Here is a 27,370-nt window from a genome sequence, read left to right as displayed (position 1 = left end):
AAAACCACAAAATAGAAGTGTCAACTCCCATACACGCCCACCTCTATCATTTTCATTGCTATGATTCACAGTCTTTTGGAACAAAGATGCATATACCAGTTGGATTATCACGACAGAATTCATTGTATATATAAAATAAGTTGCTCAGTTTGACATCAGACCCTACTGATTTAGGTGGTAGACTGAGCAGGATCAGTATGTCATAGATGTCATAATCTAAAAAAATACAATGTTTTCCCGTTTAACACTCTACACATTGCATTGTTAAATAACCTATTTTGAAAACAGTATCATACTGTCACCTATTAAAATGTAAGTTTGTTATTTCAAACAGGGTACTCTAAAACACATTTAATTTACAGATGTGTGGACCACAGTTTCATAAACCCTTGTCATCCTGGTCATAGGATGGCTACAATTTTGGGATTATAGCAGGCATGGGTTCCGGCTTCTGTTACTGCCGGTTCGCTCAGGAATGCACTTTGCACGCATACGCTTAATGTGCACTATGCCTGCATGCACAGTAGTAAAAAAAATGCTTCTGCACATGCGCAGAAGCAAAAAACATGATGGCAGCACCATAGGTGCAGCCGATAGAACTGTTCAGGACCATAGCCGGCTGAGTTACTACCTACATGGTCGAACCGGTAGAAACCCACCACTGGATTATGGACAATGATAAAGCTACAGATATTTTAAAAATACTCCTATCTCATACTTTCAACATATTAGTGAATATACATATTTCAAAAACTTGCTTGTTATAATCTACTTGCTCGAGGGTTTTTTCATACTCGCATACAGTACAGAAAAAAAAGGTGATGTTTAATATCCTAATGCTTCACAGGCTTATTCCAAGTCTGCATAAAAGCAATACTGATTGTGAGGTTTGCTCTTATTCTCCCAGCCCTTTTGCAATGCTCTGGAGCCCATTTGCCAGTAGCTTTACTCCAACAGCAGATGCAAACACTTGCAAACATAACATAAAACAAATGCTATGTAGATTTTTTGCATACTATAAACCTAAAATCTGTTGCCTGATGCTCAGAAGATAGCTTGACTTGCTGCCTTGGGTTGCATTGTCTGACTGATATGCACTCTTGTCTGAGGCTGTCAGTTACTGTCAGCAAGAGATGGCTTTTTGACTTGAGCCTCAGACAGACAGTCTTCAGGGTTAATTTTTTTAAAAATCCTGCTTTATACCAGGGATCTAAATTTAATTTTATTTAATTCTCCTTTATGGTCACAAATTATTTCTTTTCAACAATTTCTTGTTTTTATTACCCATTTCTTCCTTTCTTCAATCTGTGTTCCTTTTACATTTACATTTTAAGTCATGGGGCAGACAGCTGTATTTATTCTCTAAGATGCCATGTAAACTGAAAGTACTTTATAATTGAAACATAAAAATTGGAATTTTTCTGATTCACTCATGTAGATAATTCTGGGATCTGATCCATTAATTATAATCGGTTGCCTAAAAAATAGATGACATTAGACAAGGGAAAAAATGCTTATTTATGCATGGAAGTTGTTATATGTGTGATGAAAACAGAGACACAGAGACACACTTTGTGGCGCTTTATGTCCTCTGGCACGCATGCCACAGGTGGCACATGGAGCCATATCTGAGGGCACATGAGGCGTTGCTCTATGTCAACTCCAGTGTGCATGTGTGTAATGGCCAGATGAGTTTTCGGCTTCCGGTAGGCCCATTGGGCTATTTTTCACCCTCCCCAGGGGAAAGCCATCAGAGCCTGTGAATGATGAAAAATGGCCCAATGTGCTTACTGGAAGTCTGGAGGCTTCAGTGATGCTTGTGCAAATGTGCGGGGGGAGTTTGGAGGGGGGTTGTGCACACAAGTGTTGGTCTTTGCATAATGAGTGTGGCATGCATGCAGGCATTATTGCACACATGTGTGCCCTTTTGATACTGAAACAGAAAATAATTTGCTATCACTGCTCTATGTTTTTCAGCAGCATCCAGGAGATGATAAAAGTATTGAATTCCAATGCTATCCTTATATTGGATATGCGATGAAAGGTTATGAATTAGGTGTATCACGGGACCATATGCATGGAAACTTTATGAAAACGTTTAACTGAACATGTAAAGGTATGACCTAGTTGTAACATAATATTGAATTGAAGTTTATTTTTTAATTTCTGTAAATTTTCTTCCCGGAAAAAGAGATTTTAATTTTAGTATTTAGTATTTCTTTAGTATTTTAGTATTTCTTTCTTTCTTTTTAAATTTAATTTTTACATAAATTTTAGTCAAATGTGATTTTTTTAAGAGGGGAAGGCAGAAAATTATATGTCCCTCATGGCCATAGCTTGCAGATATCCCTCCTTCCAAATTTCAAAAATATCTGGGGGGATATATCCCTTGTGAAACCCTCCCTTAATATTTAATTCTATATGAACCCAACAAATCTATAAACAACCAAAGAGATTATTGTACAGTGAAATACGGGCCACACGCATTCAACACACCAGAGCCATCTTGTTATTAAGATAAGTACAGGGACTTTCCATTCCTTCTTTAAGAATTTCGATGATTTTTTTTCTTCTCCTCTGGAAAAGAAATGAAAGGAATTCCCCCATCAAATTTATGTGCAGAATAAATTTACGTACTAGTGGACTGCTATTGTGTAATCAATCTACTTTCACTCTATATGGCTTTTGCATATGTTGCCTAATAAATTAATTAATTCTACTCATTTTTTATATTTTAAGAGAAAAAATATAAACACCAGAAAAAAGATATCTACATTTTCTCTCAAAATATGCATTCTAAACAATCTAGTTTTCATTTATTCCCCACTCTGTATCATTAAATATGAATGTATTTTGATGGATTAGCAATAGCAATAGCAATAGCAATAGATTTTTGAGACATAAAATACAGTGAATCATTCAAACAGTACAAAGCCATTGCAAGCAGAGGTGTGAATCAAGTTATATAAATCACTGAATTTCCCCAGCACATCCTCAACATGATGGGCAAAAAGATCTTTTAAATCCTGCACAAAATGTTCATTTTAAAACTTTTTTTGCATATGCATGATGAAAACTTTGCTAATTTCCCAATTTTCTTGAGGCTTGATATTGTGGCTTCAGTGTAAGAGCAATTATACCTATTTTTTTCAAGAACAATTCTAAAAATTATCTTTCATAAAGAGGTGAAAATGCCTCAAACTTTGCTTGAAATTGCCCTATCAGACTTTTTATCCTACTTTTTTCTGTTTTTTAAACAGAGAAATAAAAATGTTGCAATGCCATTATATTGAAGAGCCTAAGGCAATATTCCCAATATTCATTTTGTGCACTGCACAATATATTGGATATATGTGGTTTGGTACTTTTTTCTAGCAGCAATTTTTCTTTCTTAGAGAAGTATCTAACTTATAGCCAAATAAGTCTGTCTGATTTGGTGGATTGTGGGTTATTTACTCTAAATTGGGAAGAAAGCAAACCATTAAGATTCCATCTTCAGTTTGATTTCTACAATCTCAATCAATTTTCAACATAGATCATTGCTAACCAATCTGTCTCACAAACATAGCTGCAGCCATTGATTATAGAATTGGGACTTTTAAAATTATTCCCTCAGTTATCATAATTAGATTGCTTTTTTTCTTTCATGAGATTTGAAGTCTGTATGTGTTTGTGCACTTGCACTTGAATGGAAGTTATATGGTATTCTAATGAACTACTTAATCCATTCTGCTTGCCTTTAAAATTCAGGTTATCTATTCAATTTAAAGCAGGCTGCAAATATGTCATAATCTATAGTGCCACCTAGTTTCTAATTTAAATGTTTCCCCACCCCCACATCTTTCCTCATTTAGGTAAAAAAATTCCTCTATTTTCACCCAGATTCCAGGAACTGGGAAAGAAATATTTTCATGATACAAAGGCATACCGTTTTATTGTTGTCTTCTTCTTGTGCCTTTCTAAACTCATGCTCTATGCTGCAGTCTATCTCACTGAAGAGTCCCACTTCCTCACAGTTTTTTAAGAACCGGGTTGGTGTTGGAGTTTGGTCTGAGGAGAAATATCAAAAGGAGTAGGTATTATGTACTGAACAGCAAGGAATTTGTGTAACATCATCTATTACAGCAAGTTTAAAACACAAGGCAAATACCAGTTTAATAAAGTCAGATTATGCAGCCCTTATTAATTATTTCATAGAGTTCCCGTACAATTTATCAAAAATACAGTTGTTTGAAAGTACAAAATAGACATAGCTTTTAAGCAATGCATGCAAACACACACACTTACAAAGTTTAATATTCAGGAAATAAATAACCTGTCTCCAAACAATTGGGTTCCCCAGATTTTTAAAGTGGCAATAAGTAGCAAAGCAACTTCATGGAAAAAAGATAATTACAGATTTCTGAATTATGTTTGTTTTTGACTTTAATTAGAATGCATAGCTGCCTACTCAGCCTCATATTTTGTAAACACACACACGCACAAACACACACACACAGAGACAAAAACATCCTCCCTCCTTAGATATATTTTCTAAAATGAGTAGACAAATATATAGAAATGAATCATGCATGACATGAAGGGAAACACTACACCATTCCTAAACTGACATAACTGATATCTGAGAAACAGAGATGGTAAAAAATATAGATTGTGCCTACATAATGAAAGCCTTGCAGACAATCAACTTTCTAACACAATTATTTTTGTTGTTATACATATGGAACTGTGGAAGGTGCTTGGGTATACTCATGTTTTATCAGCTGGAAAATGATGAGATTTTTAGTATAACTAGCTAGTAGGCAAAAGAATGAAGTTTGGTTTCCTGTATCTGGATATTCTGCACTTGTTTGCTTAAATTTTTGTCTTTTTGCCTTTGTTGATGTATTTTACAACTGTGCAGAATGAAGGAAAGAGACTGATTTGGAAAAGATGGTGGAATGGCAATAGAATAGAATAGAATAGAGTAGAGTAGAGTAGAGTAGAGTAGAGCAGAGCAGAGCAGAGCAGAGCAGAGCACAGCACAGCACAGCACAGCACAGCACAGCACAGCACAGCACAGCACAGCACAGCAGGCAGAACAGAACAGAACAGAACAGAACAGAACAGAACAAAATAGAATAGAGCTGGAAGGAACCTTGGTGCAACCCACTGCTCAAGCAGGAGAAACTACACTATTTCAGACAAGTCTAATCTCTGCTTAACATGGTGTCATGGTTGCTTGATGGACAATAAGAAAAAGTTATCCTTCATTCAGTTTATTGCTATTTTGATCATAGCATTTAGCATTTAGCATTTTATTAAGATTTATAGGCCGCCCTTTTCCCTGAGGGGACTCAGGGCGGCTTACAATCACATAGTGCCAAGGTAGTTGTAACAACAGATTACTTCTGCCTGAAGTTAGGCTGCCAATCTAACATTTTATGTGTTGGCCTGTTTTACCATTGAAAAACACAGCAATCAGGCAGCACCTATTTTTACCTCATCCTCCTGCACTTGTGATGGGACCCTGTATTTTTCTGTCTGTGTACAGAAGTTTGTTGGAGCAGTAATACAAAAGGCTCTTTTTCCCCCTCAGCATGCTTACTTTTGTAAGTGACTTTTACTGTCCAAAAGCTGCCTTGATTATTTTACTTCTTTTTCTTCTGAAAGCTGTACGCAAATTGTGGGTCTGACTGTGGTGCAAAAATAAGCAAGGCCAAGGTATAGACCAGAAGAAACAAAAAGATCCTGTTCTTCAAATGTCCGTTCACTGCCAATTTTTAGTTGGCAAACTCTGCCATCAATTTTTGGAAACCAATTGTGCCAGAAATGGAAAAATGGCTTGTTAGGCAATGGGGGGGGGGAATAATCTACTATCCACCACATTCCAATAAAGAGCATTTATGTTTAATAAAATAATACTATCACATTTGAGAAACAAGCTAGACATCAACTTCACAAAGTAAACACAAAATGGCTCATAGTCTATCACCACTTTATAACTGTACATGATTCCTAGATTAATACACACACGCACACACACGCACACACATACATATATACATACACACACACACACACACACACACACACACACATATATATATATATATATATACACACACACACACACACACACACACACACACACACACACACTCATATACACACATACATAATTTAGGGTATCATGTTCATTTTTGACACAGAATTCTTTGGTGGTTTGATATTTTTTGGAGACTGCTTGTGTATTAGAAGTAGCATAAATGAAGATATCTTCAATAGGTTTATCTCAATGTGCTTCATGGTGCTTTATAGCCCTCTCTGAGCAGTTTTCAGAGTCAGCCTATTGTGCCCAACAATCTGAGTTCTCATTTTACCAACTCGGAAGGCTAAGCCATCCTTTACACTAGTGAGATTCGAACATGTAGAAATACGTGCTCATATAAATCCTACAGGCATGGACTATGATTCAATTGCTGTAATCAATTGCCATGATTCAATTGCTGTCACAAAAAGCATGAAAACATAGATCAAAAATAGCCAACCCCCCCAAAATATATACAATATTAAAGTTTCTACCTTCTGTAATATATCTAAAATTAAAGAGCACTAGAAACAATTCACACTAATTTTTTTCAAGCAATGTCTTATAGGTTGGCTTAGATTTTTTTCAAGAAAGCAGTGCACATATTCTTTCTTTCAAGAGTGCACATATTCTTTTAAAAATAAAATGCACATGTAAAATGAAAAAGTTGGGCAAACCCCCCAGAGCTTGCAGGTCATGGATTGCTTGCAAAAAGACACTATTGTTTTATTATTTCTGTTTTACATCAGAATTGTTAAAACAGAAATGTATGATGTTTCAAATGCTAGTTAGCAAGCCAAAAAAATAATCATTTATTTAATACTGATTGGCAAGGGCAACAACAAAACAACCTCAGAGGCTGATATAGAAAACTTTTGTTTTACTTTAAAAAAGAAATCCAAAGCCTTTCAAACTAAACCATAACAAATGTGATTAATCTACAGTGTAGATATGTGACAAGCAGAGATCCAAATGGTGTAATTTGATTCCTGATATTTAACACAAGTGTTTAGTCTGCTGCACATTTAATAACAGGAATTTGGCTTATTCAGCTGGAGAGCTCCACTGAAGTTATATATTAGACACATTTCACTTCCATGCAATGATAACAAAATCAGAAGAATAAAAGTAATTGGAGTGCTTAAACAAAGGCTGCCCTATTGCACCACAGAGGGGTTCAAATCTCTCTCACTTTCCTTTCCTTTATTATTTTGACAACGTTTTTATTTCCAGTTATTTGTCACATCATTACTCAAACAGATTAGACAATGTGTATCCCTGGCAGCTGTGTTTTTTATATAGGTGCCTCCAAAAACATGAAGGGAGAAGTCTATATTGATGAGACATATGTGGATGAGAACAATGGAACATCTTCAAACATGCAATGATTGACTTTCTGTGCAAATGCAGATATAACCAAACCTATATCCAACTTCAAATGAGCTTACTTTTACTTATAATTTAAAGTATGTATATTCTGCATTAGGGTTGTACCAATTAAATTAGAGGTGCATATAATAGGCATTTTTGCCTAAGGTTTCTGAAATATTTTACTTCCCCAGATATGGATGGGTTAAACTCTTTCACAGCAATAGAAACAACTTTCACTCATTATTTTAAGTAATTACAACATACACTGTCTGAAACAGCATCAGCTGTGCACCACACACAATGATTAAGCTATATGAAGGTTGTTGTATTTATGTCATCTTGTTTCCTTGGAGAACATACCCCAAAGCTAAAAAAATTGAGGGTTTCCAAAGTTATGATGTATTTTTCTTTATCTTATGCATATTTATCATGTGGATGTGGTAGTCCCATGCTTATGAATTCAGTTCCTTTTATTTTTAATGACATTATTCTGGATATTTTAGATGTGGGGACAGGAGGCTAGGTAGCAGAATCCAAAAGATAAGAGCAACGTTTCTCAATCTGATCAACTTTAAGATGCATGGACTTTAACTTCCAGAATTCCCCAATCAGCAATATTGACTGAAGAATTTTGCGAGTTGAGGTCCACAAATTTTAAAGTTGAGAATGTTAAAGGAGTTGAACCTTAACAGTATTGAACTTTGATGCTGCCAAATCTGTAGGCTAATTTGGGGAGTAAAAAATATTTTCATAACAACAAATTATTTTTGTAATTTTGCAAAAAAATACTCTCTATGGATTCCATATCCAAAAAGATACAGGAAAAAGCTGAAACTCAGTTCATTATGTACACTATATTTTTATTATACCATAAGCTTTGACAAAAACATCCTTCTTATTTTTGAACTGAAATAGAAAGAATTCTTAAATATCCTCTCTATATCATGTTTTAAACTACGCAATTAGTTTGCCATTTTGCATATTGGTTTTTATATTAATAATACATGGTGTTCTCTCTCTCTCTATTTTCCCCCAGCCTTGGTCAAGTCCCAATGTTTGATATAGGCAGATATATAAATGTTTGCAATAAATGAATAAATAAATGCAAAAACATTTGTTACAGCATGTCTACTTTTAGGCATTTGCAAAAAATCAGCATATAGAAAAATTATAGATAATATGAGAAGTAAATAATTATTCTAGGACAAGATTTGGCATACAGTATAAGACTCCATTAGGAGAGGTTTAATGTGTGTTAGGCTTCCATAGATATGACAACAAACTCTGATAAAAGCTACATATTTACAGCATTTTTCAAAATAATAGCTATCTAAAGAAGTTATTAGCTTCTGAGCAAGAAGACCAGTAGTTCAGAATTCATACCAAAGTAGATTGCAATTCTGCTGTGTTTTCTTGCAGTACTGTTCTTTCTAAATAGAAGTGTCATATCAAGCACTCACAGTGACCATTAATGATTGTTTTTTGTATTCCTGCTCTTCTATTTAAATATATTAAGTAAAGCTAGAATCTTCCAGATAACAGAACCCTGCCCATATGGGAATCAACAGTTAAAAGCAAGATCCTGTTTAGAATAGCTTTCCAGCATCTGTAATTTGCATAAGTATAGATATGGAAATGAACCAGCTTTTTCTTCCACACTATTTGCAGCTGAGGGTGTGTATGTGTGAGAGAGAGGGGTGGGAGCGTGAGGTGGGGAGTAGATGAAAGCTGTATTTCTCTCCTTGTGCATGGAAGGATGTAGATGTTAGGTCTGTGGAAGACAAAATAGTCTGCATTCTTCATTAAGTATGCATCTGGTTCTTCTTTTAAATTTAGGTTGAAGTGTGAAGCCTACCTATTGGTGTGGCAAATAAAGATAATATTTTTTCTCTATTAATGATCTTTGATCTCTTGAAGCATTGGTTTCTTTATGTTCATTTCTAAAAGTACCTGATCATAACATGTATGACTGGAGTAAAAGAAAGAAGATAATAGCTATTGTAAGGGCGGGGATGGGGATGGACGGGGGAATTTATGTACGTTTTAAAATACTGCACCTGAATTTGCTAAAGGGCAATTGCAGCTATGATTTTTTTCAGATGCAGATGACATGAAACAACTTTGCCAAAAATAAGGAAGAAAAGAGAGATAAATGTCTAAAAGGAGAGTATGTCTGAAGGGGAAAGCCTCTCCCTCTCATATATCATCTCCAAAGTTCATTAAGAAATCTCAGAATAAAACATTTAACTTTAAGGAATCTAGATTTCCTGAGGGATTACTTCTATTTGAGGAAATAGCTTTTCCCTCATATCTCTCTATCAGAAGAGAAATGAATTATTGAAATAAAAATTAAAAAAAGACTATGCACCCTAAAAAACAGCCCAACAAAATTGCTGTTAAACAAAATCAGGGTGTGGAATCTGTAGCCCTGCAGATGCTTTTAGGCTACAACCTTCATCATTCCTTATTCTTGGCTAAAAAACATATTGAAAATCAGATTCCCCTATCTTTGAACTTGTGGCAAGCTAAATCAAATATATTGTCAAAGGATGGTCTAGACAAATGCTTCTTAAACTTATTTCTCCCAGGAGCTCTCCCCACTTTTATATATTATGGGGGACCCAAAAAGAGATTTTGTTTGTGTTGAGTTATATGTATCAATATTTACTATATTAAAATTCATTTTTCAACTCACTGCTTCTACCATAATTGTTGGTGGGATTTTAATATTATTTTTCAACATAAGCTGGCAAAAAAGGAGATTCTGTGGACCGCTGAATCCAGAGCATTTTGGAGGGCCCTTAGAGATCTTAGGACCAGACCATTTAGACAATTCCCTGCTTAGAACACTTTTTGAACCATAGGGGGAAAATGTAAGCATGTTTCTTTGGGAAAAATGGACTGGACTAAGAGGTTTGTGTCTATGCATGAGTAATATAAGCTATTGTGTGTGTGCATATTTGTTCTTCTAACTTCTGTTTTCATTGACATCAAATTTAATATTTAATCTACAAAAAAGAAAAAGGTCTCAATGCTGCAGGAGATTGAGACATTAAAATCCAAATCTTCCTTGGCACTAATTCTTAGATCTAAGAACTGAATAAGCCCAACCCACTCTGGATCTTATCCAATACTCCAGGCTAAACTTACTGATCACTCAGCATGGCTTGCTTCATGCTTAACTACCAAGATTAGAAATGAACTTGGAGACAATTCTGAAAAAATAACCTCCAGCTAATTCCCCTATGTCAAATGTTCTGCGAATATTCTCCTAATCTCATTTCCATTCAACAGTTCCAATTATCTTTAATGTAAAGGTTTTAGATTAAAGCAAAGTGTAAATTTATGAAATGTACCAGCATGAACTTCTGCTTTGTTGTCTTTAAAGCACCAAGAATTGCATTTTTAAAAACTGCTGATTAGTCCCTGTGGTAAAAAATGAGTTTTTTTTAGAAATTCAAAAATTAAAATGTGGGTTTATAAAATATGCAACATTTAAAATGGTGTATATATTTTAAAATGTTGAAAAATATTGTTTTGTTTATTTATTTAAGCTTCTCCAAATTCTCTTCTAACCAATAAAGACAGTAGAGTTGTAACTATCAAAAATGGATAGACAATTGTTTTTTATATTCTTTATCTACATCTAATAGGAATCTTTCCTTAACTCAACCTTATTGTCTATTGTGATACTTAAAATAAATGGAAACTACCTCATTAAGCTCTAATAGAGCAGGTGCCCTATGGATAAATGCATTAAGACATTATTCTTCTCACAATTACTTTTCTCCCTTCTGATGTGTGTTTACCTATGGCATTTTGGCAATTTACTTACTGTATTTCCTTCAGTGATTGTCTAAAAATGATGAACAGTCTGACTCAACTCCCGGGAGCCAATCTTGTAATATGTAGTTTGGCTTCCTTTGCTTTGAATAAATTGTTGCAAGAACAAAATCTAAGTTGTATGTCAAACTTACTATTCCAGAAATAGAACATTCTGATGAACTCCAGGATATTCTGTTTCTCTTCGGACCACACTTCTTTGAGGGTGATCAGTCTTCTAAATGGTCTGTGGCATTCCAAACATAATCCAGTCCTAAGCATCTCTCATAACTGGCCTACTGCCAATTACCTCCTCTAGACCAATAAGATCCCATAGATTAGGCCTCCTCCGAATTCCATCAGCCGGCCAATGTCGTCTGGCAACTACCCGGAGGAGAGCCTTCTTGGTGGCTGCTCCGACCCTCTGGAACGAACTCCCCATGGAGATTCGTACCCTCACCACCCTCCAGACCTTCCGCATAGCCCTTAAAAGCTGGCTGTTCCAACAGACCTGGGGCTAAAGACTTGTAACCCCACTCGAATGGTATGACTGTTGTGTTTTTAATGGTGTATGGTTTCTATGTTTGTAACTTGTCTGTCTTTCCCCTCCCTTCAATTGTGAGCCGCCCTGAGTCCCCCCAGGGAAAAGGGCGGCATACAAATAAAGTATAAACTATAAAACTATAAACTATAACAAATCCAAACAACTTTTTTTTTTTATTTTTTATTAGAATTTGTAGGCCGCCCTTTTCCCTGAGGGGACTCAGGGCGGCTCACATAAAACTAGGAAAGGGGGGGATACAGACAACAAAATAGAGACATATACTAAAAATAGTAGGCAACATCCATACAACATTCGGGAGGGGCAACTATCCTTATCCCCAGGCCTGACGGGCGAGCCAGTTCTTCAGGGCTGTGCGGAAGGCTTGGACGGTGGAGAGGGTACGAATCTCCACAGGGAGCTCGTTCCAAAGGGCCGGGGCTACTGCTGAGAAGGCCCTCCTCCTTGTAGTTGCCAGCCGACACTGGCTGGCCGATGGGATACGGAGGAGGCCTAATCTATGTGATCTTATTGGTCGCAGGGATGTAATTGGCAGAAGGCGGTCTCTCAAGTATCCAGATCCACTGCCATGTAGGGCTTTATGGGTGATTAATAGCACCTTGAAGCGCATCCGGAGATCGACAGGTAGCCAGCGCAGCTCGCGGAGGATAGGTGTTATGCGGGTGAATCGAGGTACACCCGCAATCACTCGCGCGGCTGCGTTCTGCACTAGCTGAAGTCGCCGGATGCTCTTCAAGGGCAGCCCCATGTAGAGCACATTGCAGTATTCCAGCCTGGAGATCACTAGGGCCCGAGTGACTGTTGTGAGCGCCTCCCGATTCAGGTAGGGTCGCAACTGGCGCACCAGGCGAACCTGGGCGAATGCCCCCCTGGTCACAGCCGTTAGGTGGTGGTCAAATGACAGCTGCGGATCCAGGAGGACTCCCAAGTTGCGAACCCTCTCTGAGGGGTATACAATTTGACCCCCCAGCCTGAGTGATGGTATACTAGTCAGATCTTTGGGAGGAAAACACAACAGCCACTCGGTCTTTTCTGGGTTGAGCACAAGCTTGTTAGCCCTCATCCAGCCCATAACGGCCTCAAGACCCCGGCTCATCACATCTACCGCTTCATTGAGTTGGCACGGGGCGGACAGATACAATTGAGTATCGTCCGCATATTGATGGTATCTAATCCCGTGCCTGCGGATGATCTCTCCCAGCGGTTTCATGTAGATGTTGAATAGTAGGGGGGATAAGACCGAACCCTGAGGCACCCCATAATTTAGGGGCCTAGGGGACGATCTCTGCCCCCCCACTAACACCGACTGCGACCTGTCCGAGAGGTTGGAGGAGAACCACCGTAGCACGGTGCCTCCCACTCCCACCTCCCGCAGTCGTCGCAGAAGGATACCATGGTCGACGGTATCGAAAGCCGCTGAGAGGTCAAGGAGGACCAGGATGAAGGAATGTCCTTCATCTCTGGCTCTCCAGAGATCATCCATCAATGCGACCAAAGCGGTTTCTGTGCTGTAGCCGGGTCTGAAGCCTGACTGGAAGGGGTCTAGGTAGTCTGCTTCCTCCAAGGACCGTTGGAGCTGGAAGGCCACCACCTTCTCAACAACCTTCCCCAGGAAGGGAAGGTTGGAGACAGGGCGATAACTATTAAGGACAGCTGGATCCAAAGATGGTTTCTTTAGGAGGGGTCTCACCACCGCCGCTTTCAGTGCGGCAGGGAAGTTCCCCTCCCGAAGGGAGGCGGTCACAACCGCCTGGATCCAGCCTCGTGTCACCTCACTGCAGTTCGTGACTAGCCATGAGGGACACGGATCCAGAACACAGGTGGAGGCACTTACAGCTCTCATGGCCTTGTCCACATCCCCGGGGGTAACATCCTGAAACTCAACCCAGAGTTGTTCTACTTGATCCCCCTGTGTCTCGGCTGGAGCTGCGGGGATGGAGTCCAAGTCCGACCGAAACCGAGCAATTTTGTCCGCGAGGAATTGGGCATACTCTTCAGCTCTGCCCTGCAAGGGTTCCCCCGTCTCCCTTTTGTTCAATAGGGAGCGGGTTATCCTAAACAGGGCGGCTGGACGGGACTCAGCGGATGCAACCAGGGTGGCTATATGTGATCTTTTTGCTGCCCTAACTACCTAGGTAATATCCACAGTAGTAAGAATTGGTTCAGTGATGATCCCATTGTAACATATAGTACCAGTTAACCTCCCTATAATCAACTGTAATCTTCGGAAAACTCCAAAATTGTATAGCTATACATCTACTGTAGTTAGATTTATTGGCTTTTTGTGGCTTTCCCATCCCTCACTTTTTGTAAGCTCTTGCCTGATAAAGGATGCTGATACATATCAATGCATTGTATTAATTTGATTGTTTCCAGTAAAAGTATTTCCCAAATTGTAATATTGTTCTCATTAAGGAGGTGGTAGAACTTATTGTATAGATAGGTAAACAATTGAGCTAGGCACACTTTCATTTAAAAAAAACCTGAAAAGATTATTTAATATGCATGGGTGTTAATAGGAATTTTAAAAATTGTTGGAAGTTTCTGAATATTGCGTGTGCGTGCACGCACGTGCACATACACACACACACACACACACCTTTTAGCCTCTAAAATGAATGAGAGGGGGAAGTGGCAATAGAAAGATATTTGTGTGTGCGTATTTTTCTCTCTCTTTGTGTGTCTGTGTGTGCGTGTGCGTGTGCATGTGTGTGTGTGTCTCCAAGTCAGTCTTGAATTGCCTGGATAAGTCTCTGCAGATTTCCTGGAAAGGATTTTTTGAAATGCTCTGCTTTTGCCTACTTTTGAGGGCTAGGAGAAAGTGACTAACCCCTATCTGGCTTCATAGCTAAGCAAGTTTAGAACTCTTGGTCTCCCTGCTTCTAACTGGTACCTTAATCACTATATTAACCTGGCTCTGCAAGGAATATTGAAAATGCTTGTTCTTTAATGTAATGTACTGCTAATCTTTAGCTGAAGGGCTACATTTTTCAGTCAAGGAACTAGCAAGTATTCGGAATGGGCCATGTCAGTCGGACAGTACAATATACCCCCTCAAACCTCCTACAGGCTAAAAAAGGGTTACACTGGCAAAGAAAAAGAAAGTACGGTAATATATAAAATCTGTATGATAATAACTGCAAATGTTTGGGGACTTTTTTTGTAAAGTATTTGGTTGAGAATTGGGAGCTAAACAGAACGAAAAAGCATATTACTTCATCTGGTATTGATATGAGCTGAATTTCCTTTCCCACTGCTATCACCACCACTTTCACTATCCATAACAGATGGCAAAGCTGGAGAGATTTTGTTCAGATCTAAGTTATATATTACATACAAATATGGGGAAATAGATTAGGTAGGGAATCATCTTATAGATTAGTTCAAAAGCCTTTCTAGTGTAGGGTCTTGTTTCTCACAGAGACCAGCCAGATATCTGTGAGAAGCCCACCAGCAGACCACGAAGCATGAGGAATTGCATGCTGTTTTGATCCTTGAGTTAAGATATAGACTTCATAACTAGTAATTGTTGAAAGGGGATTTGTTTAAAATCCCCTTGAAAGCCATCTAAGTTGGTGGCCATCACCCCATACTGTTCTAGAAATTTCACAGATCTAGTATGTACTGTGGATAACATGTTTTCGGTGTTGTCTGTCTGTCTTCTCTGTCTGTCCCTCCCTCCCTCCCTCCCTCTCAATTTCCACAACCCAATTATGTACTCTATGCATTATTTTATAATAAGCTCCTAGCTCCTAGCATCCACTATCTAATTGCATATAGCTGGTTTCCAACTTTTATTTGCTTGATACAATCAAGTTGCAAGGACTGAAACCTAACAAGACACAATGGGGAAAGAGTAGAGCACTGTTTCTCAATTTTGGCATACTGACTTAGAAATTTAAGATGGGAAATCCACACAGCTTAAAGTCTCCAAGGCTCAGAAATAAAGATTTCCTGTTTTGTTTTGTTTTTTGCATAGTTAAAAGTCACAATTTTTAGTATAAAATATAAAAGTAGCATTTCTCCTTTCATGATATTGTGACTTGATTTAACCTGCAGCTTCCACATCATTATTGTCCAATCTTAAACCATAAAGACATCTGATTCTACAATACAAGGACAAACAAATGTCTTTTCATAGAATGCCCTGTGAAGGAAGCACATAAGGTTTTTAATAACTCAGACTTTTGGGGAATAGTTTCTATGTTGATCATGTGTTGCAGTGACAAACTTCATTAACAAAGTATAAGCAACCAAATAACTTATGAGTAATTTATACAAATAAGTTTTGGGCTTATAATTTAAGCCATTTGGGACTTACTGTGTCTGTCTGCTTTGTTGATTTAAGCTTCCTGTACATCAGGAGTGTCAAACTCACATCATCAAGGCGTCATGACATGATGACTTTTTCCTCTTCGCTAAACCGGGCATGGGTGTAGCCAGCGCATGATGCATCTGACCCACGGGCCGTGAGTTTGACAGCCTGCTGTACGTGTATCAGAAAATATGAACTAACTCATGGCATAAAGTAAAGCAAGAGAACAATTATATTTGCCTCATTAGCACACAATCTGATAGAATCAGGACAGTCATATTCATCATAACAAAATTGGCAACTAAATACCTTTCTCATATCTATCTTCTCACCTGATAACATGTTGTCTGTTTTTAGTGAAGGAAACTTCAAAGTCATTTCATGCTTGTGACTGTGGATCATCAGATGGTCCTCTGTTGGAAAGCGCTGTTGGGTAAAGACAATGAAAAATTTCAGTTTCTGAAATAAGGACTGGAAATTGATTTTTTTATTTTAATATTCCAAGCATTAAAAGGACAGATAAGCAATGTGAGGAATGAGTGGAATTAAATGTTAGAAGCAACTGTGACTGAAAGATTTCTTGTTCCATAATATTACTTTTTAAAAGAATAGCTCATGAGTCCCTGTTGTAAACCAGACAGAATTACTTATGTGGAGTAGAAATAGAATAAATAAATAAATTATACATTTGCAAAGAAAACTTTTCAAAGAAAAGACCAACAAAAGTTGTCTATGTAGTTTTAGCTTCTCTTTGCTGCTGGTTAATACATTTTGGGATATACAATCTTGAACATATTTGAAAATTATCTATTGATATTATTACCTCTTGAGAAAATGTCTGCCAATGGTGAGACAATGATTAATGGATCTGTATGAAACATTCAAAAGTGGTTTTTCTTATAGCAGACCAGATGAAGCTAAGCAAGCATTAAATTATTTGTGTGCTCAGAAAGCACACAACAGCTTTGAAGATTGTCCCTTGTATCTGCACAAGGGTTTAGAGGCCATACATCAGCTAGGACTATGTTATTTGCATGACACCCTTTTCAAGTCCTTTACACATCCAATTATTTAATATTACTTCATGCATATGAGACTATACTTTTATAAGCATAGTCTGAGTTTTTTTAAAGAAGTTGAGTATGTCAAGGAACAAAGCAATGCTACATAGGAAATTGGAGGAGGTTTCCTTCAGAATTATCTGTCTTTAGTTCTTCCAGGACGTCAGGCAGAAAAAGATGATTACCCATCATAAAAAGCATCATCAAGTGTTCTGTTTTTCAGATGTTTCCTTCATGATAACTGTTATTTAACCCTTATGGTCTATTCAACCTTAAAACCCAGATTGCATTAATGTAATAAAACATTTTACTGAAGAAATGTTTCTTATGGGTATATTTTGGTTAGGTGTGTGAGTTGCTATGAGGCATGATACACAGAATAGCCATATTTATTATGAATTTGTGTTTTATGGCATGAAGTTGTAAGGGGAAAGAGCATTTTAAAATGATATAATAAAATTTGAAATTACGATAGGGACATGTTAGCATGGTGGAACTCTGCTACAGCTAATTCACCTGTGAACAGCCTGGGGCACTGCAGACAAAAGGTCTCTCTTGTTCCAAATTCATTTTTGATTCTTCATAAATCTACACATTAAAAGAAAAAGGGGGAATGAAAAAAAACCATAAATATAGCCGTCCATAGCTTTAGCAGATATGGAAAATACAGGCCAGCCTTCCCGATCTTCAGATGTAATAGATTATATATTTCAACCACCTGGTTACTGTGGTTGGAAGTTGAAATAAATATTATAATAGCTTAGGTATATTCAAAAAATGCAAGTTGGATATGTTTGCTTTTAAGTCTGCATTTTAACATTGACTTTCCCAATTTATTTAAAAAAATCTTACTTAATAACTGAAATACAATGTTTCCAATACCTATGTTTTCTAAATTTTTCATTGCAGATTTATCAATTAGAAAGGATTTACAAAAAATTATATTTGGAGAAAGTGAGACAAAAACATATTCTATAAGGGGAAGTTGTAAAAATATGTTTGTTAGGAGGCATAAGTTGCAAGCATATACATGAAGATAAAAATACTTCAGAAGAAAATGTCTATGATAATATAAAATTTTAAAAAATAAATTCACAGGGATATTTATATAGACTTCTAAAAAGATATTTAATGTATAAATAGATATGAATAAATTTAAAGGCAGAAAGGGCAGAAAATTTAGGACTCAAAGTTGAAAATATCAACCATAAATTTCAGAATGAAAAGTGCATAAATACTATATACTCTGAAAGAAGGATGACCCTAATTTCCATAGTTCTGTAAATTGAAAATTAGTTTCACTGAAAAGTAGCTACTAGAAACAAAGATGACCCTTCAATTTTTTTAAAACAAAAAATCAGGGTGAGAGACTAATTTGCTTGTGAATACAGCATCTAAATACTGTACTTGAACTGTAGGTAATGTATTTGAAATAAACCTTTGGCTATTGGAAAATTGCCTGAAATATGTTTTAGTCTAGAAAGTGCTTTGTTTTTATTTGTTCATTTCCACAGGTAAAAAGAAGTGGAGACTATAATTTAAAGCTTACTAAATTTTCATTCCAACAGTTTTCCATTTTGTAAACTTCAATTTTATACTTTGAAACAATTTTACAGTAATACTGGTTTGTTATAATTTAAAGGCAAATTATATTCTTCCATGTGTAGTTTTGTGCTTTTTTGGGAGTTACAATTCTGACTAATGCAGCAAATTCTTTTTCTTGGAAACAGGTTGGGATCATCCCAAATTTTACTGCTCTTTCAGTTAAAAGTTACTGCAAATATTTCAACTTATAACTATAAAAATATCAAACTATTCATTACTTCAACCAGTAAAAAAATACAATGGTTATAAAGGCTACTATGGTACCCCAGCATCTAAGATTATTACACCAGGCATAGATTTGGAAAAAGGAGAATTATAGTGGTACATATTGATGCTTCCAAAATTAACAAAAGCTCTTGATGACTCTTTGCATAGATTGAAAATGTCATTACCTGATCCAGTTGCAGATATGCCCAAACTAAATATTGAACAAAATGCATGTGAAATAAATTAACTCAATTGACTACTTAAAACATTATTAGCAAAAGTCAAGTCTGCCATTATTTCTTTGAAGCAGATTCATGGAATCTATGAGAGAAAGATAGGTGCTGCATATGGATATTGTATGTCATAAAACATGTATGTGAAAAATGTACTCAGATCACAATTTGTATTCATTACTATTTTTTGTTTGTTTTCCAGCATGGTGGAGCTGATCATCAAGAGAAATTTACTTCAGTTTTCCGATGCCTTTAATTAACTGGATATGCTTCTTTTTGAAATAGGTTAATCTGCTAACTGAATCCTACAGTTATTTGTTTGTATCAAATGGAACATTTTATTTATCCAATGCACAAAATGGTTGCTTCTCATTTTGTTCAACTTTTAGAATGTTTTGTATTAACAAAACCTTGAGAAACTTACATTTTACATTTATCAAGAGAGGGAACCAAGCTGACTTGCTTACATTCTTCAGTTGCAGATCAAGAAGAGGATGTCCAAGGAAGAGTCCGTCACTGTTTCAATAGTATTTTCCTCTAATAACACTATTTAAGAAAGAGGAAAATTGTTGGTAAAACAATTTCATCTACCTTTGACAGAAAAAAACTTTTTAAAAAAATTACAGAGTAAATAACAAAGAGGAGCAACAAGTTATATTCTTACAGAAAGTGACATCAAAGCTATGCTGGGTATTTTTTAAAGATAATAACAGAATTGTAAGGACCATCACATGCCATTCTGGACAAATGGATGTCCAATATCTTCTTAAAACTCTCTAGTAGCAGAGCATCCAAGCTTTTGGAGGCATGCCATTCCACTGATTAATTGTTCTCAGTGTCAGAAAATTTTCCGTAGTTCCCTCCTTGATTAGTTCCCATCCATTGGTTCTTGTCCTGCCCTCAAGTGATTTAAGGAACATCTGAGATTGTCCCAAGGCACTGAGGATCTGACAGCTCCTCTAATATTGGAAGACAATCCTGTCCCCTAGTCCTAGACCTCAGGCAAAACCTTGGCACACCCCAAAGAAATGCTTCACTCCATGTAGATATAATTCCATGTTGAGTGCAGTTGGTCAGCTGGTAGTGATACTGTCTATCCCACATTTTTTCTTTCCAAGAAGTAGCTTGTGGTCTAATGTGTCATAAAAAGCTATAGCAATAGCATTTAGCCTTATATACTGCTTTATAGTACTTTAAAGTCTCTCTAAGCAGTTTCACAGAGTCAGCCTATTGCCTCCAATAATCTGGATCTTAGTTTTACCAATCTCGGAAGGATGGAAGGCTGAGTCAACCTTGAGCCAATGAGAGTTGAACTGCCAAACTGTGGCAGCTGGCAATAAGCAGAAGTAGCCTACAGTACAGCATTCTAAACACTGTGCCACCACAATTCATGAAACTAATAGTAAAATAGCAGTTTTTTTTAAAAAAAGGCTCTATTTCATTTTATTTGGTATATAGTATATAGAAACACATTATTTTTTTAAAAACATGATCATGGAATCTAGAACCAAGGACTAAATAAGTGTATACCACAATTGCATACAGTTCATTAAATCAGATAGGATAAAATTATATTCTGCATTATTATAATATAGATGCCTTGTGCACTGTGTGCATGTGGGTGGACAATTTATAGTTCTGTTAGAGTTGTTTTCCAATTAATTTCCCACAGTATGGAAATATTCAAATGCTTTCCTGTTTTCCAGAATCTTGCCACTGCCTAACAGGCTATAACCAAGCAAAAAATACCATATGCTCTAAGACAGGATTTTTCAACCTTAGCAACTTTAACATGACATGTGTAGATTTCAACTCCCAGAATTCCCCAGCAAGCATGTGGGAGGTTTAAATCTACAAATCTTAAAATTACTGAGGTTGTGAAACACTGTTATAAGGTGTCATTTGGGCTATCAAAATATTATAGACATTTTCTTTTGAGGTTTCTTAGGTCAAGTAATGGTCTTCATAACTATTGCATATATACTCCTCAATAGCTTTCAAAAGACAATGGTTGTATGCTTTATTTTTGGTGTTTATTTTCCCATATTTGTACATTGTTATGCCTATTCTAAAAGGATTTATTCTCTCTGAGATTTATAAATTGTAGGTGCTCTTTTAGATCTTTCTGTGATTTAGAACATGGCTCCCTCAAGGACTTTCTTTTAATGGACTTGTTTAGACAGACCTATCAAAGAATTTCCAAATTTGAGCTTATTGTTAGGCAAAAAGGAAAAGCTCCTAAATATTGCTCAAATCTCTCTTTGGAACATAAACAGTCTTTATTTTCTCTTTTCAAAAATGCTATCATATAACAATTTACCCTTTTGAATTATTAAATATAATTTACTATTTTTTGAAAGCCTTACTGGCTTATTACTATATGATTTTTAAAACATATTTTTATTATTTCTATAACTTTTAGGTATAGAAAAAAACTTTTTTTTAGAAAGATGGCATTATGACATTTTAAATAAATAATATATACAATCATGCTTGCCACTAACTAAATTTTGCTGGACCTATTATTTTTAGAACTGCAATGTTAAACATGCACAATATCTTTTTATTTTTAAGTTTTTGCTATTGTTGTGAGAAATTTTGAGTTTATCAGGTCACAGTGGGTGACTATGACCTACCATTTAATCACACGTCTTAAACTGGTATACTGGTTTGTTTACCTTTTAATACGAATACTGTACAGATGAGTTAGTTATTCTAATCTTAAAATCTTAGCAAAGGATCAGATAGTCTTCCGTCTTGGGTCAAGTGATTGATCTACAAGAAAATGATATTAAAAATAATGACATTTCACATTATCCAACACATTTGCTTCAGTATGAATCAATATAAATAAATAATGGGAAACCAAATAATAAAATCATTAGAATAAAACTAAGCCAACCTATCAGAAATAATGTAGATATGATTTTGTTTGGTGATGCAGATGACCGCATTATTGTAGCCTGAACCCATTACCCCAACCATATCCTTCATATTAAAATAATATGGCAAACATATGCTCAAACATACAACTGCTTTGAAGTCAAGTTTAATATAATGGAAAAGGGGAAAGGGAAAGATTTTCTCTAAATGAGCTTGACTATAGGGATTATATAGATACTTCCGAGTAATTTTCTCAATCAAAATACATAAGTATTTTTCCCAGTCTCCTTCTGCAACATCTTTAGCCCCAAGATTTCTTGATAATTTATAATCCTGGTTCAAGCAAGTTTACTTAGTTTTTATTTTCAAAAATGAACTTATCTCAGCTAGGTGCTATGAACTGCTAGGCTAAGCTGCATTTACTAATGGGTAATTCACACATTCTCTAGGAAGGAGGGAAAAACATTTGGCTTTACAAATTTGCTCTGCATATTTTTCATACATGGCTGATGTGTCTGTGATACATATTTGTTCCAATGGCAGTTGATGCATTAATTCACAGTAGATATGAATATACTGGAATACACTTATATATATACAAGTAAAAATTAATAATAGTCTGATCACAAAACATATCAAATTCTGTTGAACTATTATTTGAGCTATTTATCTGTTACCTTGATTCCCAAAGGTTAGCTTGGTGGCACATTTGTTAAGAGATTAACATAAAAGAAAATGTAGAATTTGACAACATTCATTGCAACACAGAAATTAAGGGATGGGTCAAGTGGCTAGTAGGATCTAACCAACCTAGGCTAACCAAGCTAAGTGGGCAAAACTTCTTTAATAACTGCATAGGAGACTGCTAGGAGATTCAAAGGGTACAGAATAGACTAGCGAATAAAAAATGATAACATGAAGGTGTCCATCGACACCTCAATTGGAGTAGAAAAATTATTTTGCTTTAAGTAGAAAGAGAGGAAGGGAGTTAGGAAAGAATCATTTTTCAGCAGCATCTATGCTTAATAAACATCTGGACAATATTAAACTTGATTTTGGTTAATTAGAACAGAATAGACATACCTTTTGAGCAATCCCACTAGGCCACAAAGAAACACTAAAAAAACAAATGAAGCAACCACCACTTTGTTGGAATGATCATCCTTGCAATAATTTTAGTCCTTTTTTCCTCTTTGCTTGGCATACTATCCTTCTTGATAGCACAAAACAAATTTACCATCGCACTATCACTGGTAAGGAATGGTGTGAAATAATTAGACTTAAGAAAGCTCATTTTGTTTTCCATCTTGGAAACTAAAACAACAGTAAAATAAAATATCCACAAAAATGTGTATGGCTTTATGGCTAAGAATATCACACAGGCTTGCTTCCTGTTCCAATGTTATTCTTGAAGTGGGCTGCAGTCAGAATCTGATTTTCATCGAGCTATTATTATTTGCAGCTGTGTGACCTTCTTAACCCTGTTTCGAAAGTGACATTTCAGCCCTTAGTTTCAAACTGGCTGAATTTTCAACCTTGTGATTAACCCTAAAATAAAGGAAAGGCTAATTGTTGTGCAAACCTCCAGTGTAGGTCAGAAGCTCAGTCTTACATTTTTGCTCAGTCTGTTTATCTACATATTCATCCATTCATATAGAAAAATAGAAAGTTTTAGTGGAATGTGATATCCAGATGGATTTGCAGGAAAAAATATCTATGAATGGATAAAAATCCTGGTTTCTCAGTCATCCAGGTCATGGTTGTCCCAAAGTTGCCTTTTCAAAAGGCAACTGGATTTTTTTCTATTTTTCTTCAAAGATGTCCCACTTCTCATCCAAGAAGCTTCTTTGGTTATGACTGAATATAAATCCTTCCATTCCTACCATCCAGTTAGAACTGAAGAAGTTTCATGGGTGAAAATAAAATGTCTGCCAGGAAAAACAAAGGCAAGTCCACTTGCCTTTTGAAAAGAACCTTTATGATATCTAATGTAACTTTTACAACTTGATGGTGTGTGGACTTCAACCCCAGTATGTTGCATGAAACCAGCCGCTCAGGTTTCTAAGTCATGGTTTATGAAAGATGTGTAAATCATCCAAACTTTCCTCATATTTAGCATCTGGAGCTAAATGTGTTTTGTTCAAACAATGCTAAATGTTTTTGAGAAAAGAAACAAAATACGAAACAGGAATCCTTGCCTTGAAGGTGAAAAGAAAGTGAATATGTTTAAGTATAAAGCTCATGCCAGCTTGGAACATAAAAACTATAATTAACTCCTACACTTGCATTTTAATTTATATTGTCAGTCAGATCTGACCTGCTTGAAATGCAATAATGACCTACATACTTGTATTAAAATAGGGAGCATTCTAATAAAATAAAGTTTGTGTGTCACCAAAACTAGTTTTTCACAGGTGTAGGTATGCTGGTCTTGTTGTATTCGGGTCTTTTCCCATGTAAGATTGAGATTGTCTTGGCAACATTTCAGCGAGGTCTCACTCAACATCCTCAGGCTGGTGTTTTCGGCTTAAAGTGTGATTGGAGCTGCCATCTTTCTATAAATCGTGGAGGGGGGGTGAGTGCTGGTGTTGTTTCAGTAAGTAGATTGATTGGATGTGTAGTTGTATCATGATTAGTAGATTGGTGCTGATTGGTGCTGGCTGTGTGTCCATTGTTGTTTTGGGTGGTGGGTGGGGTTCATTTGTTGACTAGGGCTGGTTTCCAGATGTCTGGTAGGTGGGAGGTATCATCACGTTTATTCATGTTGTGGGGGTGTTTCTCTATTTCAATAGCTTCCATAATTATTCTCTTGTTGAAGTTTTCAGTTTTGGAGATTAATCTGGTTCTTCAAAATTAATTTCATGTCCCGCAGCTTTAAGGTGCTGGAAAAGGGAGGAAGTTTTTTCTTCTTTTCTGACTGTGTTCTTGTGTTCTGCGAACCAAATTAATCTCCAAAACTGAACACTTCAACAAGAGAATAATTATGGAAGCTATCTAAATAGAGAAACATCCCCACAACATAAATAAACGTGATGATACCTCCTCCCCTACCAGACATCTGGAAACTAGCCTTAGTCAATAAAGCCACAAAAACCAACACAGGACCCAGAACAGGACCCAGAACAACACAGGACACCATCACCAATCACCCTAACCAAACATCAATTCCATCAACCAATCAAGATGTGACAACAGAGCCAACCAATCTGTTTAAAGCAACAAAGCCAACATTCCACACAACGCCACCTATATTTATAAAAAAACGGCAGCTCCTATCATGCTTTGCTCGCACAAACACGAAGCCAAAGGCACCAGCCTGAAGACGGCACCAAGATACTGTCAATCTTACACGGGAAAAGACCCGAATATGCCAAGACCTGCATACCTATATCCGTCAATATATATATATATATATATATATATATATATATATATATATATATATATATATATATATATATATATATATATATATATATATATATATATATATATATATATATATATATATGAGAGATAGAGAGATAGAGAGAGAGATAGATAGATCTCTGTGTGTGTGTCTGTGTATGTGAAACTCAAAAAATTAAAATATCATGCAAGCGTTCATTTATTTCAGTAATGTAACTTAAAAGGTGAAACTAATATATGAGATAAGATAGTTCAAGCCGTGATTTGTCATAATTGTGATGATTATGGTGTACAGCTCATGAAAACCACAAATCCACCATCTCAGAAAATTAGAATATTACATACAATCAATAAAACAAGGATTGTACATAGAACAATACTGGACCTCTGAAAAGTATAAGCATGCATATTTATTCAGTACTTGGTTTGGGCCCCTTTTGCAGCAATTACTGCCTCAATGCGGCGTGGCATGGAAGCTATTACCCTGTGGCATTGCTGAGGTGTTATGGAAGACCAGGATGCTTCAATAGCGGCCTTCAGCTCTTCTGCATTGTTCAGTCTCATGTCTCTCATCTTTCTCTTGGCAATGCCCCATAGATTCTCTATGGGGTTCAGGTCAGGCGAGTTTGCTAGCCAATCAAGCACAGTAATCCCACAGTCATTGAACCAGGTTTTGGTGCTTTTGGCAGCTGGAAAATGAAGTCAGCATCCCCATAAATCTCATCTGCAGAAGGAAGCATGAAGTGCTCCAAAATCTCCTGGTAGATGGCTGGTCTTAATGAAGCACAGTGGTCCAAAGTCCTGTTGCTCAGTGGTCTAAAGTCCTCTTTTCTGATAAGAGCAACTTTTGCATCTCATTTGGAAACCAAGGACCCAGAATATGGAGGAAGAATGGAGAGGCCAATCAAGCACAGTAAATCCCACGGTCATTGAACCAGTTTTTGGTGCTTTTGGCAAAAGTTGTTCTCATCAGAAAAGAGGACTTTGGACCACTGAGCCACAGGACTTTGGACCACTGTGCTTCATTAAGATCAAGGTCAATTCAGCCATCTACCAGGAGATTTGGGAGCAGTTCATGCTTCCTTCAACAGACAAGCTTTATGGGGATACTGACTTCATTTTTTTATGGGGTTTTCATGAGCTGTACGCCATAATCATCACAATTATGACAAATCACAGCTTGAACTATCTTGCTTTGCATGTAATGAGTCTTATCTCATATATTAGTTTCACCTTTTAAGTTGCATTACTGAAATAAATGAACTTTTGCACGATATTCTAATTTTTTGAGTTTTACGTGTGTGTGTGTGTGTGTATGTGTGTGTGTGTATGTATGTGTGTGTGTGTGTGTGTATATATATATACACACACATACATACACTCCCATACATGGGAGGAAGCTAACTGCTTCTATCATCTGTCAATCGGCTCATCACAAGAGTCCATCACGACAGAAACCCAATATTTTTACTGTTGCCTTTGTTATATTTATGGTTATATTTGTGGCACAAATAAAAAAAACCACCATAAAAAAACCATATAAAGATTTTTACAACCCCTGGTAAGCCCCAATTATGGGAGGAAGCTAACTGCTTCCATCATCTGTCAATCGGCTCGTCACAAGAGTTCATCACGACAGAAACCCAATATTTTTACTGTTGCCTTTGTTATATTTGTGTTTTTTATTTGTGCTGATAAATAAATACTAGTCTCCCTTTATTTATTTATCAGCACAAATTTAAAAAAAAACAACACACACACACACACAGACTATATATATATGTATGTGTATGTGTATGTGTATGTGTATGTGTATGTGTATGTGTATGTGTA

At 36.4% G+C, this 27,370-nt stretch overlaps 1 protein-coding gene across 6 annotated transcripts in view; it reads right to left on the bottom strand.

Annotated features, from left to right (window-relative positions):
• Nucleotides 1–27,370, bottom strand: part of CREB5 (cAMP responsive element binding protein 5) — a 257,149-nt gene that overhangs the window by 175,647 nt on the left and 54,132 nt on the right. For 2 of the 6 annotated variants that reach the window (XM_087712808.1, XM_014056902.2), the window contains exons 3-8: nucleotides 21,925–22,021; nucleotides 19,671–19,792; nucleotides 17,718–17,789; nucleotides 16,473–16,566; nucleotides 3,929–4,050; nucleotides 2,497–2,577 (exon numbers count right to left, since the gene is read on the bottom strand). In XM_087712808.1, coding sequence (XP_087568934.1) covers nucleotides 2,497–2,577; nucleotides 3,929–4,050; nucleotides 16,473–16,566; nucleotides 17,718–17,771 — 351 coding nt within the window. In that variant the 5' untranslated portion in view covers nucleotides 17,772–17,789; nucleotides 19,671–19,792; nucleotides 21,925–22,021. Of the gene's footprint in view, nucleotides 1–2,496; nucleotides 2,578–3,928; nucleotides 4,051–16,472; nucleotides 16,567–17,717; nucleotides 17,790–19,670; nucleotides 19,793–21,924; nucleotides 22,022–27,370 lie in introns of those variants that run through there. The other 4 variants (XM_014056904.2, XM_014056906.2, XM_014056905.2 and 1 more) reach the window with 4 other exon arrangements.

The sequence above is a fragment of the Thamnophis sirtalis genome, unplaced genomic scaffold (assembly GCF_051295495.1).
Source record: "Thamnophis sirtalis isolate CommonGarterSnake01/CBP01778 unplaced genomic scaffold, rThaSir2_p1.2 scaffold_4, whole genome shotgun sequence".
Classification (NCBI taxonomy): Eukaryota; Metazoa; Chordata; class Lepidosauria; order Squamata; family Natricidae; genus Thamnophis; species Thamnophis sirtalis.
Note: the sequence above shows the minus strand (reverse complement) of the source record. Positions and strands in the feature narration are given on the sequence as shown.